Source organism: Tyto alba, unplaced genomic scaffold (assembly GCF_018691265.1).
Source record: "Tyto alba isolate M040663 unplaced genomic scaffold, T.alba_DEE_v4.0 Super-Scaffold_2, whole genome shotgun sequence".
Classification (NCBI taxonomy): domain Eukaryota; kingdom Metazoa; phylum Chordata; class Aves; order Strigiformes; family Tytonidae; genus Tyto; species Tyto alba.
This window is the reverse complement of record NW_024881282.1, coordinates 50,386,818-50,403,525: the sequence shown is the minus strand read 5'-3', so window position 1 is coordinate 50,403,525 and position 16,708 is coordinate 50,386,818. Positions and strand designations below refer to the sequence as shown.

The 16,708-nt window shown below is 38.2% G+C and overlaps 1 protein-coding gene across 1 annotated transcript in view; it reads left to right on the top strand.

The window, feature by feature from the left end:
* The window catches only part of LGR5 (leucine rich repeat containing G protein-coupled receptor 5), a 93,897-nt gene that overhangs the window by 27,035 nt on the left and 50,154 nt on the right, over positions 1–16,708 (top strand). Inside the window, exon 2 of the mRNA XM_032999957.2 lies at positions 11,375–11,446. Within this exon, the coding sequence (XP_032855848.2) occupies positions 11,375–11,446 (72 nt within the window). The remainder of the gene's footprint in view (positions 1–11,374; positions 11,447–16,708) is intronic.

Below are 16,708 nucleotides of genomic sequence, written 5' to 3'. Positions count from 1 at the left end.
GCAAGTTTACATTTGTTAAAGGTTTGTTTTGGCTACTGATTTTTTATAATATTGCTCAGTACTGTCTCCAGGAAGACCCAAAACTGATATTTGAAACTTGAAACTGAGACACAGAGTGGATTTGACTGAACAGCACCAGTCAATTGCTTGCCCTGAAGAGATTTTCTGTTAATCATCATAACAGTCACAAGAAGTGGTGGGTCAGTGGCCTCAAAATGAGGTTGCCAAACAGTGGACTGTGTAAACACTGTGAATAAAAGGAAGGAAACGGGGATCATTTATTCTAGAACAGCCTTCTGCCTCTACTCATATTAGCTTATCCTCTGAGCAGCCCAGCTGATCTCAGTAGAAATAGCCCTGAAATATTTTGCTTCCACATATTGATTGTACAACTCTGATCTCAGTAACTTAAGTTATTGGAAGAGGAAATAATTTATCCAGAGAGAGGACACTTTTGTACTAGAAGGAGCACAGTCCTTTTCCGTGAAGAATGTGGTAGTATAACCACATGAAAAATACATGTCAGCCCAATCCAACACGTGAAGTCTCTACCAGAGATTTCTCCTTATTAGGGTAAGTTAGTGCATCTCAACCCTGCTCCTTGAACTGAACTGTTTAAAGCTAGCTCAGGTATTTCAGTAGTCTGCCTATCTGAAGTGCAGCTGTTCCCTTACAAGCAACTAAAATGTGTGGAGACCAAGTATACGTCATGTCAGTGTAAGATTAAGGACCTGGTGTTCATGTATATTCAGTCTAGTTTGTACCAACCCATGTGAAAGTATCTCATGATGAAAGTGAATTTTGAACACTTAAGCAAAAAAAAAAATTTACCTGATGGAGAAATACAGTGGTTTTAAGTGCATTATCTTTGTAAAAATCAAGCAATACATATTTCCTGGCACTTACTGTTTCAGAAGTTTGGGTGTTCAATCCGTCAGTGAAAAATCTGACAGCTCTGTCATTCCTCTGAGCTCCGTAGGAGGTGTTGGAAGAGGCTGTCAGCCAGCCAGGAGCTGGCAGATGTGGAGGCCCTATTGTATTTCAGCAAACAAACTCATATCAAACATAAAGGGAAGACGTGCGTATTAAAAAAAAATATACAAAGCTTTGTATATCTGAAGAAGATTTACAGTATTTACGTCCTAGGTATAGGATCACCCTGCATTACTCTAAGCCAACACTGCCAACTGAAAAAAACAGTTCTGCTTCACCTTCCTCATTTGATTCTCCTTTATACTTTAGCTTGTGGTGACTCAGATAGAAACACAATGAGCCGGCTCAGGGAACTGAGTTGGATTAAACCAATTTTTTCTTCCTGCTGGTATTGTTTTGATCCAGACCAGTTGCCAACTCTGGTTCGACAGCATCCTCAAAAGGAATGGGCAGTGCTGGGGTGGGGAAGAGATCAAGAGTAACTCTTTTGGTGGCAACGTTGGATGAAACTGAGTGTGCTGGTAATATGACATCATTTGGGTTGTCCGTGCAATAAAGAGAATTATTTCAGCTAAGCAGCAACACAAAAATGATCAAATTAGTAATTCAGGGCAGAACTCTGGTAATAGTGATACAGTGCAGCCTCATTTTCTCTGCTGAAACTCTTCAATTACTCTTCAACAACACAAGGTACAAATAAACTATAATAAAATCAGAAGTGACGGTGCTGTTAAAACAAGTCCAGTCATGCAGCACCAATGCATAGGAAAATGGGAGCCTACAGAATAAGAGTAGTGAAGAAGCTAACCAGATTTTTACTGAAAACTCCTCTGAGATAAAAACATCAGTTGGGATCAAATAGGTGGACTATTCTCTTTGCTGAATGATTGTCGTGGTTTAGGCTTGGTTGGCAGCCAACCACAATGCAGCAGCTCTCTCTCCCTTCCCCTCCGGCAATGAGAAGGGACAGAGAGCCAGGCTTGGGGTTAGAGATAGGACTGGGATGGGGAAAAATTCCCCTTTATGATCACGAGCAAAAGGCAGACTCGTTAGGGGAAGGAAAAAACATACATTTATTACAGACACTAACAACACTTAACAGAGTAGGACAGTGAGAAGCATTGCCACATCTTGAGAACACCTTCCCCCCACCCCTCCCTTCTTCCCGGGCTCAGCTCTGCTCCCGATATCTCTACCTCCTCCCCCAGTGGCGCAGGGGCAGGGAATGGGGGGTGCAGTCAGTGCTGCCACTTCCCTTATCTTCGGTGAGGGGAGTGTCTGGAACTTGTTCCTCCTGCTCCATCGTGGTCCCCCTCTCACAGGAGACAGTCCTCCACAAACTTTCTCCGACATGAATTCCTCCCACGGGCCGCAGCGTTCCCCACACTGCTCCGTCATGGGTCACTAACTTCCCCTGACTGGATTCCCTCCCACAGCTGCAGCCCTTCCCGAGCTGCTCCAGCGTGGGACTCCCCCGCATGCTGCAATCCTCCCAGCACTGAATTACAGCAGCGGGGCTGCCTTTTCCCATGAGACCCCGGCCTTCTTTGGGCACAGAACCTTGATCATCAGAGCAGGAGCAACAGGCCACAAATCAATGTCTGCTCCACTGTAGATCTTCATGGGTGGCAGGGGGGGCCGCCCTGCCGTCTCACCACAGGATACAGGGGGGTCTCTGCTCCGGCACACCTCCCCCCTCCTTTCTTCCTCCGTTCCTCCACTGACCTTGGTGTTCATGCAGCTGCAGCAACTCCTCCTCACCAGTCCCCCTGCACGTCACCACGTCCCTTCTTAAATACGTTATCGCAGAGGCGCAGCTGATTGGCTCAATTTCCCAAACAGAAGTGGAGCTGACGTGGAGCTGGGGGAGCTTCGAGAAGCTTCTCACAGGGGGCTGCCCCGATAGCCCCCTCCCCTGCCACCAAAAGTACTCCACCATTCACTCAACCCAGGACAATGATGCTTTTGCCATTTCCTTTACCAAGCCAGAATTTCACCCGGTCTAGTGTATGTGTATTTTGCAGTGAGGTGAACCAGTTTGAGAATACCAAGTTTATATATAAAATAACTGCTACATTGCATCTCACAAAGTAGTGTGCAGCGACCCTGCATTGTGAAATTAGTACAATGATAGCATCATCCTGCTGTACTTGGGATAATTAGTGTTTCTGAGAGCACCTAACATGATAATGTAACTTCCAGCTCTGGACCCAGCTCACTCATCTGTCCCTTGGGGACCTTTGCACTGTGCAATGTAAAATATATATTTCCTGCTCTACATGCAGGTGTGTTGTGCACAGATTTCCAGATACTCAGGCTTGCACCACCAGTGTTAGAATGTGTTTGTAGCAGATTCTCTCAAAACTGTTTGCTTTTTAATTCTTCAAATCTATGCTGTGGAGTTGAGTTGAGGCAAATTAAGACCTGCAAAATAAATAACTTACAGTGTGTCTTGTTACAAATGAAATCGGGCTAATCCTGATTTATTTACACCCTCAGCAGCCTCACTGAAGTAATATTGGGTATTTTGGTAAAGATGAGTTTTAAAATTGGTTTGTGTATCAGATAATCTATGCCATGCATAACTGCCAGTTGGGTATTCAGCCCAACTGGCTGTGTGGCCCATTATACTTGATTTAGGGTTGCATTTTGAGTCTTTCTCTACACTACATGCTAATGAGCAAATTATGCTGTGCTTTTTGTAGATGCTCTCCTTTCATATAAATAACCTAATTTAGAAACAGCTTCATGGAATTCAGAGAGATGAAATTATAGACCTGGAATTAGAAGGATATTGGACCCTCAGTGTCTAAAATAAATTAATGTGTCCATTCATTCAGAAGAAAAAATGATGTTTTCCTATATTTTTGTCTAAAACTAAGAGAGACCAAGGGTTTTTTTCCCAGATTTGGTCATTTCTAATAAATACCTTTTATTAATTTAACTATACTGTTCATCATCAAAAATAAGATAAACAGTACCTGATAAACAAACAGGTAGTGATGAAAACCAAGAAAAACATTCTAGCAGTTGCCTTCATAAATTACAATAAAAACTAATACATTTTCCTGTCGCGTATTGTTTCAGTATTTGAACAAGATGAATCTTGTATGCAGTATGCATATAATCTATTTCATTAATGCAGAAGAAACAAGTAATAACTCACAGAGTAAAATAGTACTAATAAAATCTGTGGGCATGGAAGGAAGAGGAATTCCGTTCAGTCCTCTTTTAATTGCTTCTGCTGGCTTCTGTGTTATAAAATATTCCCTTAGTTATTTAATCTTTAAAATATGTGAGTTAAGTACGGTAAATGATTGACATGTTGGAATGTTTTTGTAACTTACCCTGGTAATTATTAGCAAACCGAGTCTTCAGCGCCAAATGAACAATCATGAATCAGCTTCGAAAGTAAATGGGTAATTTCATCTAGGGAGCATCATGAATTTGATAGACGAAAAAAACAGAGGCAGAATTTTTGTACCTAAAATAAAATGTCATGTACTTGTCAGAATAATTCAGCACTGTGTGAGTTTGATCTGATCTTTGATCTTTACTTTCTTTTTGACCCTAATTGTTTGCTCTGCCCTGCTCCCTCTGCTGGAGTCTTGAATAAACTGAATGGCAAAATTGTTTCCTGAAAAGATTAATCATGCACGTACTGTTTGCTTTACAAATGTTCTACAGTCTAGGTTTAAGTAAGTCTTTGATGGCTGTTTATATGACAGAATTGCCTACTATGTTTAGGAATAATGCATGCTGTTTAAAATGAATGTGTTACAGAGCTTCTTTGGTAATAAGCCAAATTTTGCTGTCAGTGACATTAGAGGAACCCACTGACAGGTGTTGGGAGTGCAGAATTTTGGCCAAGGCATTTTGTTAGTTTGTGTTGAATCCAGTTGTGGCCTATCAGCCTGGTTGGTGGGATCTGATGTTTAATATTCACGCAATGGGTTATGGGCCAATACACAACTGCAGAGAAGAGGTGTAGACAGAGCCCTCCTGACCTTGCTGGATCATCTTTGGGACTTCCCTAAGTTCAAAGTGCCTGATCCTTCCCATAGATAGCTATTTACAATTGCAGTGGTTGTGTCTTCTGTAAACAAAATGCACTGCTGGAACAAGCACCACTGGTGTGCCAGGGAAGGAAAGGATGGTGCGAGGGGGACAGTGGGAGTACTGTCCGTTTAGTGGCGTGAAGCTCTTCATCAGGTTCACAGGCACACTTACTCTCACAGCAGGATCTAATCTCATGCAACCACACAATGTCATTTGCTTTTTGCAGGCCATGTTTTAATACAAAGGTGTTGGGTCTCTGGAAACCACTGATGAACTTCAATCTCAAGTCACAGAAATTTTCTATAAAAAACGAGTAACAAGCAATCCTGTTTTAGCCTTGCTTCACTTCTCTATTAATTTTTGAAAGTATAGAATGGGATCAGTTGTGGATAATTTGCTATTACACATAATATTACATGGGATAATGAATTTTTAAATTTTTAAATTCAGCATTTGTCAATATCAACTTGTAGAAGGGCAGAAGTATCCATTCGATTGCCACTTGTTATTTACTGTGAGTATTTTGATAGAGAGATCACCTGCTCCCTGTAATGTCTGTTATAACTCTCTCCCTTTACTGCTTCTTCCTGAAAATCTACCACTTGTTTTTCCAGAAGATTTTTCCAAATACAAAGATGCACTGCTTCAAATGTGAATCATTCAGTGGAAATTCACATCTTAATCATAGTTTACTACAAAGTCCTTCAAAGAACCACAGATGAAGTTTGAAACTAGTTGTGAGAAGAAATGCTATGATTTAATTGTCAGGAAGCACTTACAATGCTTATTTATGCATGCTTATACCCTGCATGGTGCTGCTCTGCACGGGCGTATTAAACTTACAAATGCACGACTACCAATTTTCATGTTGATTTTGGAAGGTAATGTAATCTAGGACCACTAAAATGAAACTATGGTTATTGTTTTCTGATGCTATTGACAGCTTATGCATCACAATTCAGAAAACCAACGTAAATGCCATGGGGTGGGCGGTGTGATCTCATGAAAAGGGCACTGGACAAATCATCATCAGTGTTTGGTTCCTCTGTGGTGTATAACCAGCTGTTTGACTGTGAGGATGTCACTTCAGCATTAGGTGTCTTAGTTTACCTTCTGTAAAATTATGCTAATTATTATTCTATTTATTTATTGAGACCCTTGAATGAAAACATGCTATAGGAATTATTTGTAAGAAATAGGAACTACTACTACTACTACAGTGTTGGCAAATAGATTTATCTACTTTAAGTAGCTGTAGCAGATGAAGTTATTTTTAATATCCATAGTGAAGCACTTGCATTAGTAGACAGCATGCACTTAATAGCTAGCATATTCTTCCATTGTACAGTGGAGCTAGTAAAGTATTCTGCCAACAGTGGAAACAAGTGTACTGCGTTAAAAAGATAAGCATAACAGGGGAAAAGCAGTAGTAATTCTCACTCCTTTTCATTATTTTGTATTACTACATATATGATAGTGTCAAATTTTGCTGTAAATGGTTAAGGAAATTGTCAGTTTAGGAGGTGTTCTCAGTTGATAAGAACTCAGGGAGTGCATTCAGTCTGTTGTCTATATTTTTATGCGAGTGTTTTATCTTTCAAATACATTAAAATAATCATTAATACATCTTGTTGGGCTAAGCCAGGCCTAGAGGAAACATAATTAATAATCCTAATAATGAGTCTTGATAATTTTCTAAAAATCAACCAGGTTGAAACTGTTAAAAAAAAGATAGGCTACAAAATTAATTGTCTTTAATACTGGATTATTGTATTAGCCTTGCAATGGGTAGATAAGTTTGTACCGTTCAGTGTAACAGAAGTTTAGCCTAGTAGTAGATTAATAGGTTGGTGAATGCCAATAGAAGCCTTGCATATGTCTCAAGACAGATTTTGTTCTCCTTTAAAAGACATAAATACAATGCGGAAAACTGATCTTCCAAGATGAATAGTCACTGAAACATCTCTCGTAATAAAAGCTAATAACAGGTTAGTAACTTGGCCTCCAGATTTGTCTATTATAAGTTAAGAATTAGTTCACTTAACTTGTTTTACTGGCTTTTGGGAATTCATTGTGAACTACTCACTTTTAAGATGGTAGCTGGGTATTTTTTCAGCACATATATGCATGGACAACAAAACCGGGGAGGGGGGGAAGACCTGTGGTATTTGCCTTCCTGGACTCCGTTTTGCAAATGCTCAGAATTTGCCCATATAGTCACCAAGAAAAAAAAAAGACAGATGCATGATACAATTTGTAATATTTTCCATTCTTCAAAGATTTCATCACAGCTAGGATTCCTTTTGCAAGTCACCAGAGACACAGCGTGGTGATTGATTGGCACAGAGTATAATTAAGATATCATTATAGTGAGCCATGTTGCCAATGCAGTAATTGAAGAAAATCTTTATATCTTTTGTAAAAATAAAAGTTTAGTTTGCTGGTATATTGCTTTTATAGTCAGCATTTGGAAACAGGCTGCAGGAATGCTGGTGGGAGAACAGACAATGTGTTCATCTGACTGTTCAAAATAAACTATTGCCTTTCCAGTACAGCACATCAGCTCATGGTGCAGGTAGTTTTCATAAAGATAGATCTGGTACTATGGCTGTTTACATTAGGAGCATTTTACAACTCAGATTATACTCTTACAATGCCTCTCCTACTGACGTTGGTGGGGTTTGCGTGTACTTTGGTGGTGGGATATAGGAGTAGTTCTGTTATACCAACTTATTTAAAGATTTTCAGTATTCTAATAATTGTAAGTTTTTCATCACTGCAGCTTGTAGGAGTCTACCAAGTTTGACAATAAATGTTAGCAGTTTTAGTTGATTTGGTTCTGAATATACATGCATGAGCACACAGAAGAAATTGGGGGATGGATCTGATGTAAAATCAGAACCATTCCACTGACGATAGGTAAAGGTCTAGTACCTTTCTTTTAATATTTTTCAGCATTACACTACAGATCATGATGTTCAAGCCATCTTTCATCCCCTTCTCTTTTCTAGAGGGAGCAAATTGCTGATTTTGACAGGCTAACACGGAAAGCAGAAATCAGAAAACCCATTTGATTCACTTTTTGGAAATAAACCATTGCAGTTGCAGGACATAAGACATACCCATTACAATTCTTTTTCATAGTAATAATGTGTAAGCCTACAATGTACCAACTAGCTCTTTCTGTCTGTTAGCTGTGCTTGATCTAGCTAATGGCCATAAGTCTCATCCTAGCTATGTCTTCTTGGCAATATAGTCCAGAGGCTGGCAAGTTTGCTGAGAACCTCCTTTATTTGTCTCGGAGCACTGTGAGGAATTTCTGCTCAGCAGTCCAAACTTTGCAGTATTGCTTACGTGAGACTCAGTGACTGATGACATTGCATTAACTCTTTTTATTTGTCTCACTTCTCCATATGTACCCCCCAGAAGTATCTCTGGGTCATGGGACTTCTCTTGAAAGTCCCGTAGTTACTTCAGTGAACAAAAATTGGATTTAATGCATCCATGGTGATTCTGACCCAAAAGGGTATTTTGAATCTAATAACTGTAAGCATGGATGAACTACTGCTTCTCCAGTGTAAGTGATGTGAGGTTTTTAGGGAGAAATAATGTCGCCTATTTAGTCAACTGGTAGACTAAATAGTTGGAAGAAGTAGAGGGTTTTGATTTTTGTGCCTGAAAGTTTCTAAGTTTTTTCCAACTCTATCAGCTAGCTTAATCAAAGATGCTACCTCTCCCTACAGTAGTCTCCCTTATATTCTTAAACCACTGTAGCTACAACAATAACACATCACCAACATTGACTGGAATGACCTGTGTATTAGTTACTAGTATGTTAAAAACTAGTTTGGAAAGATGGCATTGAGCAAATTTGGAAATAATTTCTGTTGCCTGCACTATCCCTGGAGGTATTTAAAAGGTGTGTAGGCATGGCATTTAGGGTCATGGTTTAGTGGTGGACTTGGCAGTGTTAGGTTAACGGTTGGACTTGGTGATCTTAAGAGCCCTTTCCAACCTAAATGGTCCTAAGATTCCATGAAATCTGCATAGGCAGTGTTTAGTAATTCTGTTGCACAAAAACATCATTGTATTTTTTGTTCGAAGAAAATAATAATCTGGAAAAAAAGGAACCTATCTAACAGAATGAGATTATTTAAGTGGTAGATCTAAACAGAGCTAGCAATTATTGCAGTGTAGACTAGGAAAAAGAAGAGATTCTCCTCCATCATATGATGTGGAGCACATACTTTACCACATGAGTGGAGTCCAAAAAGGAGATTAGGACATTGGAATTCACTGCTGGTAAATCCACCTCTGGGGTCTAAAGATGTTTTTAAGAAAAGTGCATGTATTCTTGATTTTCTCACAGTGCATCAAAGCACATAATGAAATCCACCTTCTCTTATTCTGGTCATCTTAAGATATTAGGTCTGGTCTGTAGATTGCTTGTGACTGGTGTTATCATGGGGTCCTGTGGGTGCTACAAGCAGACAAGTACAGCCTCCTACTAATAGAAATCAATGTACTAGAAAAACAGAAATCAATGTACTAGAAAAACAGGCTTCAGGTTTCCCTAGCCATCCAGAGAACGGGTTAATGCTGGTTTTGTAGAATGCCCTAAATATGTGTATATGTGAAGATGAATCACTCCCATCTTCCACCAAGGCTGGCTTTTTAAGGCGAAAATGTGATTTGGTATGTTTATGAAAGTCCATATTAGACGTGTTGAAAATCTCATGATCAAAATGATACTGTTAAAATACTGGGTTTATCTTAATATTCAGCAGTATATGATTCACTACCTCGATGAGGTTTTCTTTTGCCAAATAAATCCATGTTTTTGTTCTTTTGCCAGAATAAATCCTTTGAGCCTTTATCAAAGTGAAAGGGTAATAACCTGCTAAACGGTATGAAAGAATTAGGTGATAAAGTATTACAATAAAGAATGAATTTAATAAGTAGACAGTTCTCAAATTATGCCTTGATTTTGAAGTGAATGCAGAGACCTTACCCAACAGTGATTTGATAATTGTTGTAAAGTATTAACACATTTCCTTTATTTCAAAATCTCTATGTGAAGTATGTTTTTAAATTATACGTTTTAAAATTCAGCAAAAGATCAAACATCAAAATTAACTATGCTGACTAAAAGCATATATTCTGTAATGCAAAACAGACTGTGAGTAATAAGAACTAGATGGAATAGGAATGGGATGTCTACCCACCAAAGTACAGATAACTTATTTACCTTGTAAGCTCTCAACAGCTGGAAGAAATAAAGTTATCTAAATACTACCCAAAGTAGCTGGAAACTATAAGTGCCGTTACAAATATATATATGTTTAAATAGTGAAGAGTTTTAAATTATCACATAATGTTTGCATAAAATATGCAGGTCTTTGATATTTTTATTTTAACAGTCTATAGGAATTTTGATATAGTTGTGTAGGTCGTATCTTCCACACACAATTTTATTATGCAGTCTGTTTACAGTTTTTATACTTAATACAAAGCAATTATAATGATATTGTGGGGCATGGGGAACACAGTGGAAAACAATGAAAAAGCATGTTAAGAATAAAAAGGTATTATATGAAATTTAGTCTAAAACATAGCTTGAATGAGCTCTGACAGAGCTGATATGGCTGGTTGTTTCCTGTGCCAGGAACTACCGTGGAACCCCACCAGGAAGTGTGCTACAGAGCAGGATCACATTACACCCTTGTTTTATGGTTCATTTCACTTATTTAATGCAATTTGAGAACCTGCAAAAAAAGAACACTCTTAAAAGGGGATGTTTATTATTTGAAAATATGTCATTTCTTTGACTCAACTAAGCTGGGTTTTGTGAACACCTGATGTGCCTAATATAAGGCAAGGCAAATCAGTATGACCATGCAGCAGGTTGTACAGCAAAAGCAAAATGTTTCCATATTCATGAAATATAAAGAATGATGCAGGTAGTTTACGTATGTACACTCTTGCCTGTGTACTCTAGTAAACCAACTGTGCTATGGTACTACAACAACCAAAATCATACTAGTTTTCCTTTACTACTCCAACTGCATTTTAATACAGTACAGTGGTTTATTAAAATTATGTAGACTAAAAGGATTGTTTAGTGTTTCAGCTGATTTATAGAGCGTGATAAAACATTCCAAAATCTTTGGAAACAAGGAGCATGCTACAGCCTGTATTTGGTTTGACAAAGCTGTGTTCGTATGAAAGAAGAATGCTTAACGTGCTAACTAGATAATGATTCATCAATTCTGGCAGAGGAACTAATTTTTGTTAATGTAGTACTTAAAAATGTGTGGAATGAACAGCTGGATACCACAGTTGTGGCATGCCATATTAAGTCTCTGTCTGTTTTCCCCTACAGTGATCTCAGTATGAACAACATTACTAAGCTGCCCTCAAACCCCGTGCACAATCTCCGCTTCCTGGAAGAGCTGTAAGTATCATTGTATCCTTGATGGGCATAGTCAGCACTAGACACATTCCTGTGTTTGTCTCTCATACTTACTGTGGGAACCAGATAAAACGGTGCAGGAAAGCTGTCAACCTGACACTTTTGGCACATGCGGAAACACTTAGTTGAAAAAAACCCAATTGCTTGTGATTCTGGAAATGAACTTATAAAAGAGTTACCGTGAGGCTACAACTTCTCTAAGCAGAGACAGAGCCAAACAAATTAAAGTTTTTAAACAAGGGCTGTTTAAAAGAGCTGGATTGCTTTTTGGAAATAGTTAAGCAGCAGGATATTAAAAGTTTGAATACTGGCTCATGTTTATTAAAATCGCAAGTAAAGCTATAATCAAAACCAAAACCTTCTGCCTCGTTCTGCCTGTGTCAAGGACAATTGAGTCCACATTTCATAGTATCAAGGCTTCTTGTCCTAATCACTTTTAATTACTGTTTCGTTACTCTTAAATTTAGCATCCCTGCAGGCTGACTGTAAAATGCAAAATCCTGCAAAAAGCTTAGTTAAGCTATCTAGTACATTCACTGAGGGGAAAAAGTACACTGCAAAAACTAGCTAATCAAGCACAACATCAAAAGAGGAATGCTGTTTTGAGGTGATGGTGACTAACCAAAAGTGAAAAGTATTGTGCATTCATGAGACCTGGATTTGGCAGTGACCGTAGTTATAATGAGCCAGGCTTAAAAGAAAATTTAGGTTCCTGAGGAGTGATGGAGACTTTGTGACCGATGCACCATAGATCTTGTGGGAAAAAGCTAGCACCTGCATTTGTATGAGTAAGTCTAAAAGTTGATTAGAATAATTGTCTAGGCATCCAGCTTCTTATGAAACATGGTTTATAAACTTTTAAAAGTGAAAGCCTCCTTTTTTTATAGCATGTTTAGATGCTAACACACCATAAAACCCACATAAGATATGCAAAGTCATAGTGCTTTCCCTCATGCAAAGACACGGTCTATTTTAATCTATGAAATGTGTACAGTCCTCTACAATTTAGGTGGGTATTGCACTGGCAACTTTTGGTGTCCTTGCTAACACTTATTTGAAATTTACCACCTGGCCTTTCCAGCTGGCATCTATGAGGAAAAAAAAGAAGAAATTAAAACCATTTTGTAATACTAACTTCGAAAACAATACCCTATTTGCAAGCAGATTTTCCTTTTCTGTCTTCTCTTTATTACTGGCAGAATTTGTATTTAGAAAGCATTATTTCTCTTAATTCTCTCTCTTCCTTTACTTAATTCTTTTCTTTGTTTATCGTTATCTGTATTGCTGTTGGTGCGGCTTTCAAATAACATACAGATATGGACATAACAAGGAGAGATGTCACATGCCAAGTGTTAACTTTATCAAGTGCGCATGAAGTGCATCATGCCACAAAGACCACAAACAGGGTCTTTTGCATCATGTTCATGTTTGCCTGTCCAATCTCCTGTCAACTGTAATAACCCTACTAAAAACTTTCAACCCAATGATTTCTCTCCAGCCATTAAAGAAACAAAACAAAAATTTAGGCTTTTCCCGGAAGGAGATTCTAATGTATTGAGCCAAGTTACCTTCACTCTTTCATTTTATGGTCCAAAGTTAGATCACTCAAATAGTGAGACTTATGTCGCTGCTTGAGAAACTGTTCAGCAGTCTACTTCATCTTCCTGATCAAGACCTTTGAAAGTGTTCGTATTCTCATGTTGAGCCTACTTTTTCCACTGGAAATATTAAACCTGTATCCTTATAACCATCTGTTCTAATTTAAGTCATTCTAGTCCTTCATTGCTGGTAATACCAGAAAAATACTTATTTCTTTACTATGTTTTGCTTTACATATACGCAGTCAGCTCCTCCATTTGTTTTGCACAAGTCAGTAATTTACATTTCTCATTAATTGTGATACTGTTTTGTGAAACCCTTCCACTTTGTATTCACTTTTCAAATAAGCACAGAAAAGTGAAGCCTTTGAAGAGGTGAGGCAACTGATTTACCTCTTAATGCAGATGCAAACCCATTGTGCTGACAGATTCTTCAGTGTTCAGAGGCATGTAATACAATTCAGTCTAGTATTGCACAGAAAAAAGTATAGACAATGAAAAGGGAACTGGTTATTCAATTTTGAAATAGGAGGTAACAGCCATTGTAGTTCCCATGCTCCCCTATATTCATTTCTGGGCAGTGATTGTACATATGAAAATTATTTTGCCTATCCAGGCATTGCCACATGATTTTTATTCCCAGCTTACCTGGGAATTCTGTGTTTTGTTTATGTGACTCAGTCAAAGGGGACTATTGCAAAATATAACTTGGCCCATAATGCAGACATTGTAAAAATAAGATTTTATGAGATCTTTATAGCAAAGCAATTTTTCCATGAAATTAAAATGCATCTTAGAAATGTCTATCTGCTCTTTGAAATACAACAGCAGGAGCTTAAAATGCATTTTTTAGGATTTTTTAGTGCTGAAAAAAGTGCTACTAATCCCTTTATTAGAGGTCTGGTTCAAATCTCTGATAAAGGCTAACGATTGATCCACTGAATTTTAGCTTAGAAGTTATGTCCTAGATGTGTGGTTTGGCAATTCTGATAAGCCATTACCCAAAAAGAACTGAGATTTTATTAAGACAGTTAAACCAATTGTTCTGACTCCAAAGCAAGGATGTATAAGCCAGGTCTGTTCAGCCAGTTTTGACCTAGGCTGAATCTGATCCACTCTTCCAGCCGAGGTTAAAGACCTCTGCAAGCAGCATTCTTGCAGTCCTAGTGATCATGCCTGGTATTTATCCTTAACCAAAGACTTTGATCACTGAAGTACAACATATTGAAACTATGCTGTATTTTTGAGGTGCATTTTCATCTAAAAATTTTGGGAAAACATTGTGGTACTTTGAAAACTGAACTGTTCTAGCTCATAAAAAGTTTAGTTTTGAGCAAGAGCTTTTATTTGTGAAAATGATGGGCCTTTCAGGCCTAATTTTCTCTTAAAGTGCATATGGTGGAACTCCCACCAAGAAAGAAATATGCTTCAACTGCTTGATTATCGGCAAGTTGCTTTGCATGAACTTGTACAACACCATTAAGTCAAATTCTTCATTATAAATTCAAAATAACTGCAGATATTTATCAGTGTGACTGAGTCCAAGACTCAATCTCATGTGGAGTATTTCTAGATGTATGTCATTCTACAACATGTGTAGAATGCCCATGTTGATAGAGCAGTAAGTTAGCGTAATGCATGAAAAAATGTTGTTTTAAAAAGTGTAAAGAATTACCTAGGGTGGGATTCTTAAGAGTTTAAGAGGCAACTACATCTGAGTGTAGACGTATCATTTGGTGATTAGTAACACTTCAAAAGCAGTGCCTGAAACTGTTTTATTTTATAAATTAATGTCTCTATGAAGAGTGAGGAAGAAAGCCAATAATAATTTAAAACTATTTGAATCAGACCTAGCTACAAATATCTCCACACGTACGTACATATGCATATACATAAATATGTGCACACACACCCACACATGCACATATATAAGGTGTTCTTTTCATTTTGAACACGGGAACATTCCACAGATAAGCAAAACTGCAAGTGATTTTTAGTACATTGCTATTTTTCTGCAACTTAAAATAGTGCCTTAGTAAGACAGCATCAAAGGACTGTTTTTATTACAATTATTTTACGTACAGAGTAAGAGATTTCCAAATAACTTCCATTTCACAAAATCAAGCAACAAAACCACCTTAAATTAAACACAACCTACATACAGGTGCAAGAAAGTTTACTGACACCCATGTTATTTCTTCAAATAACCTTGAAGGGAATTAAATATATGTACAAAGTTTTTCAGATCGATCATAGTATTATTACAGCGGTTACTCAGGCAAAACTGTCTTTAAAAGTGCCTTTTACTACAATACTGAAGTGCAGAATTACAGATATAGTACAAAACAGATGTATTATGTGAATCTCACCATGATTTGTGTGGAAATCCCTTTACACTGGAGAAGTGGTCAAGAGGCCACTGTATACATGGAAATGAGGTCCTAAATTACTAGGCACAATCCACTACCATCTGTTCTTATTTATTGTTTTCCCTTTACTTCTCTTTCTGTTTGCTCTTTCTTCCTACAAAGAGGTTTTCAGAGCTGTTAATGGGAATTAGGTGTTCTTTTCCCCACTGACTTTGAGCAGAGGGACTGAGGTCTCTGCTAATTTGCATCTTTGAAAACTGAGAGCATTAACTCCTGGGGTCCTGTACAGTCTTTACTTCTGTGCTGGTGCAGATACATTGTGGCTAGCACTGAAAACTGATTCTTACTGTTATGTGAGCTAGTAGAATACTTGAAAGTGCTGCAGCCATAGTCCAAAACTTTTTGGAGAAAGTGGGGGAATCTCCTAATTTACTTCAACAATCTTTGAACGGGATGCTTAAATACTAAAATCTTTACCAAAGATAAATCTGCATAGGGTTAAAAACCTCCAAGGCAAAAAAAGTAAAAATACCTGCAACTGACATGCACAACTAAAGTAAAAATAGGGTATCATCTAGTGGTCTCAAGCTGTCCACACGTGCTTCCTTCCAATGTCACTTAAGTACCAGTTTTACAGTTCTTGCACAGCAGGTTTTACTGGAGCTGTTCCTGGTGGAAGTTGACTTGTGCCACCGCCATCAGCTAGTTTCAAGAACTTTCACTGCTAAATGACTTACGATCACATAGGTAGCTTCAGAGCTGTGCATAATGTAACATGTAAGTTGTGGATTTGATTTCTTCACGTACATTATGAATTTGGTTTCTTCACTTTATACATGCATACATGTAAAGACAATCTTTCCAGACTATGCCACTGTGTTCGATACGTGGTGTTTGTCAGTGAAAGGTACCTGTCACCAGCCAGGTAAGTGGCCCATGGTACATTGTAAATTCTGTTGCTGTAAGACAGACTGTTGATAACTCAGTGCTGTGGCTCCCCAACTTTGCCTTAATACAGGCAGGGAAGCACTCAAAGTCCTGACAGGAGTGCACCGGTCATCTTGATATTAACCATACCTCAGTAAAAACAGTGAGAAGATGTTTATCTAGGTAATCAGTTGGAAGCAATTACAGTAGTCTTCTCCCCTAGCTTTTGCATACACAGTTTGATTTACTAGAAAAGAACAAACCCAAATGCAGAAGATTCCTACTGTACCAGATAACAACTTGAAACCTTTACATTCACAAAACAAGGGCCCTGATATTCTGGAGCTGTC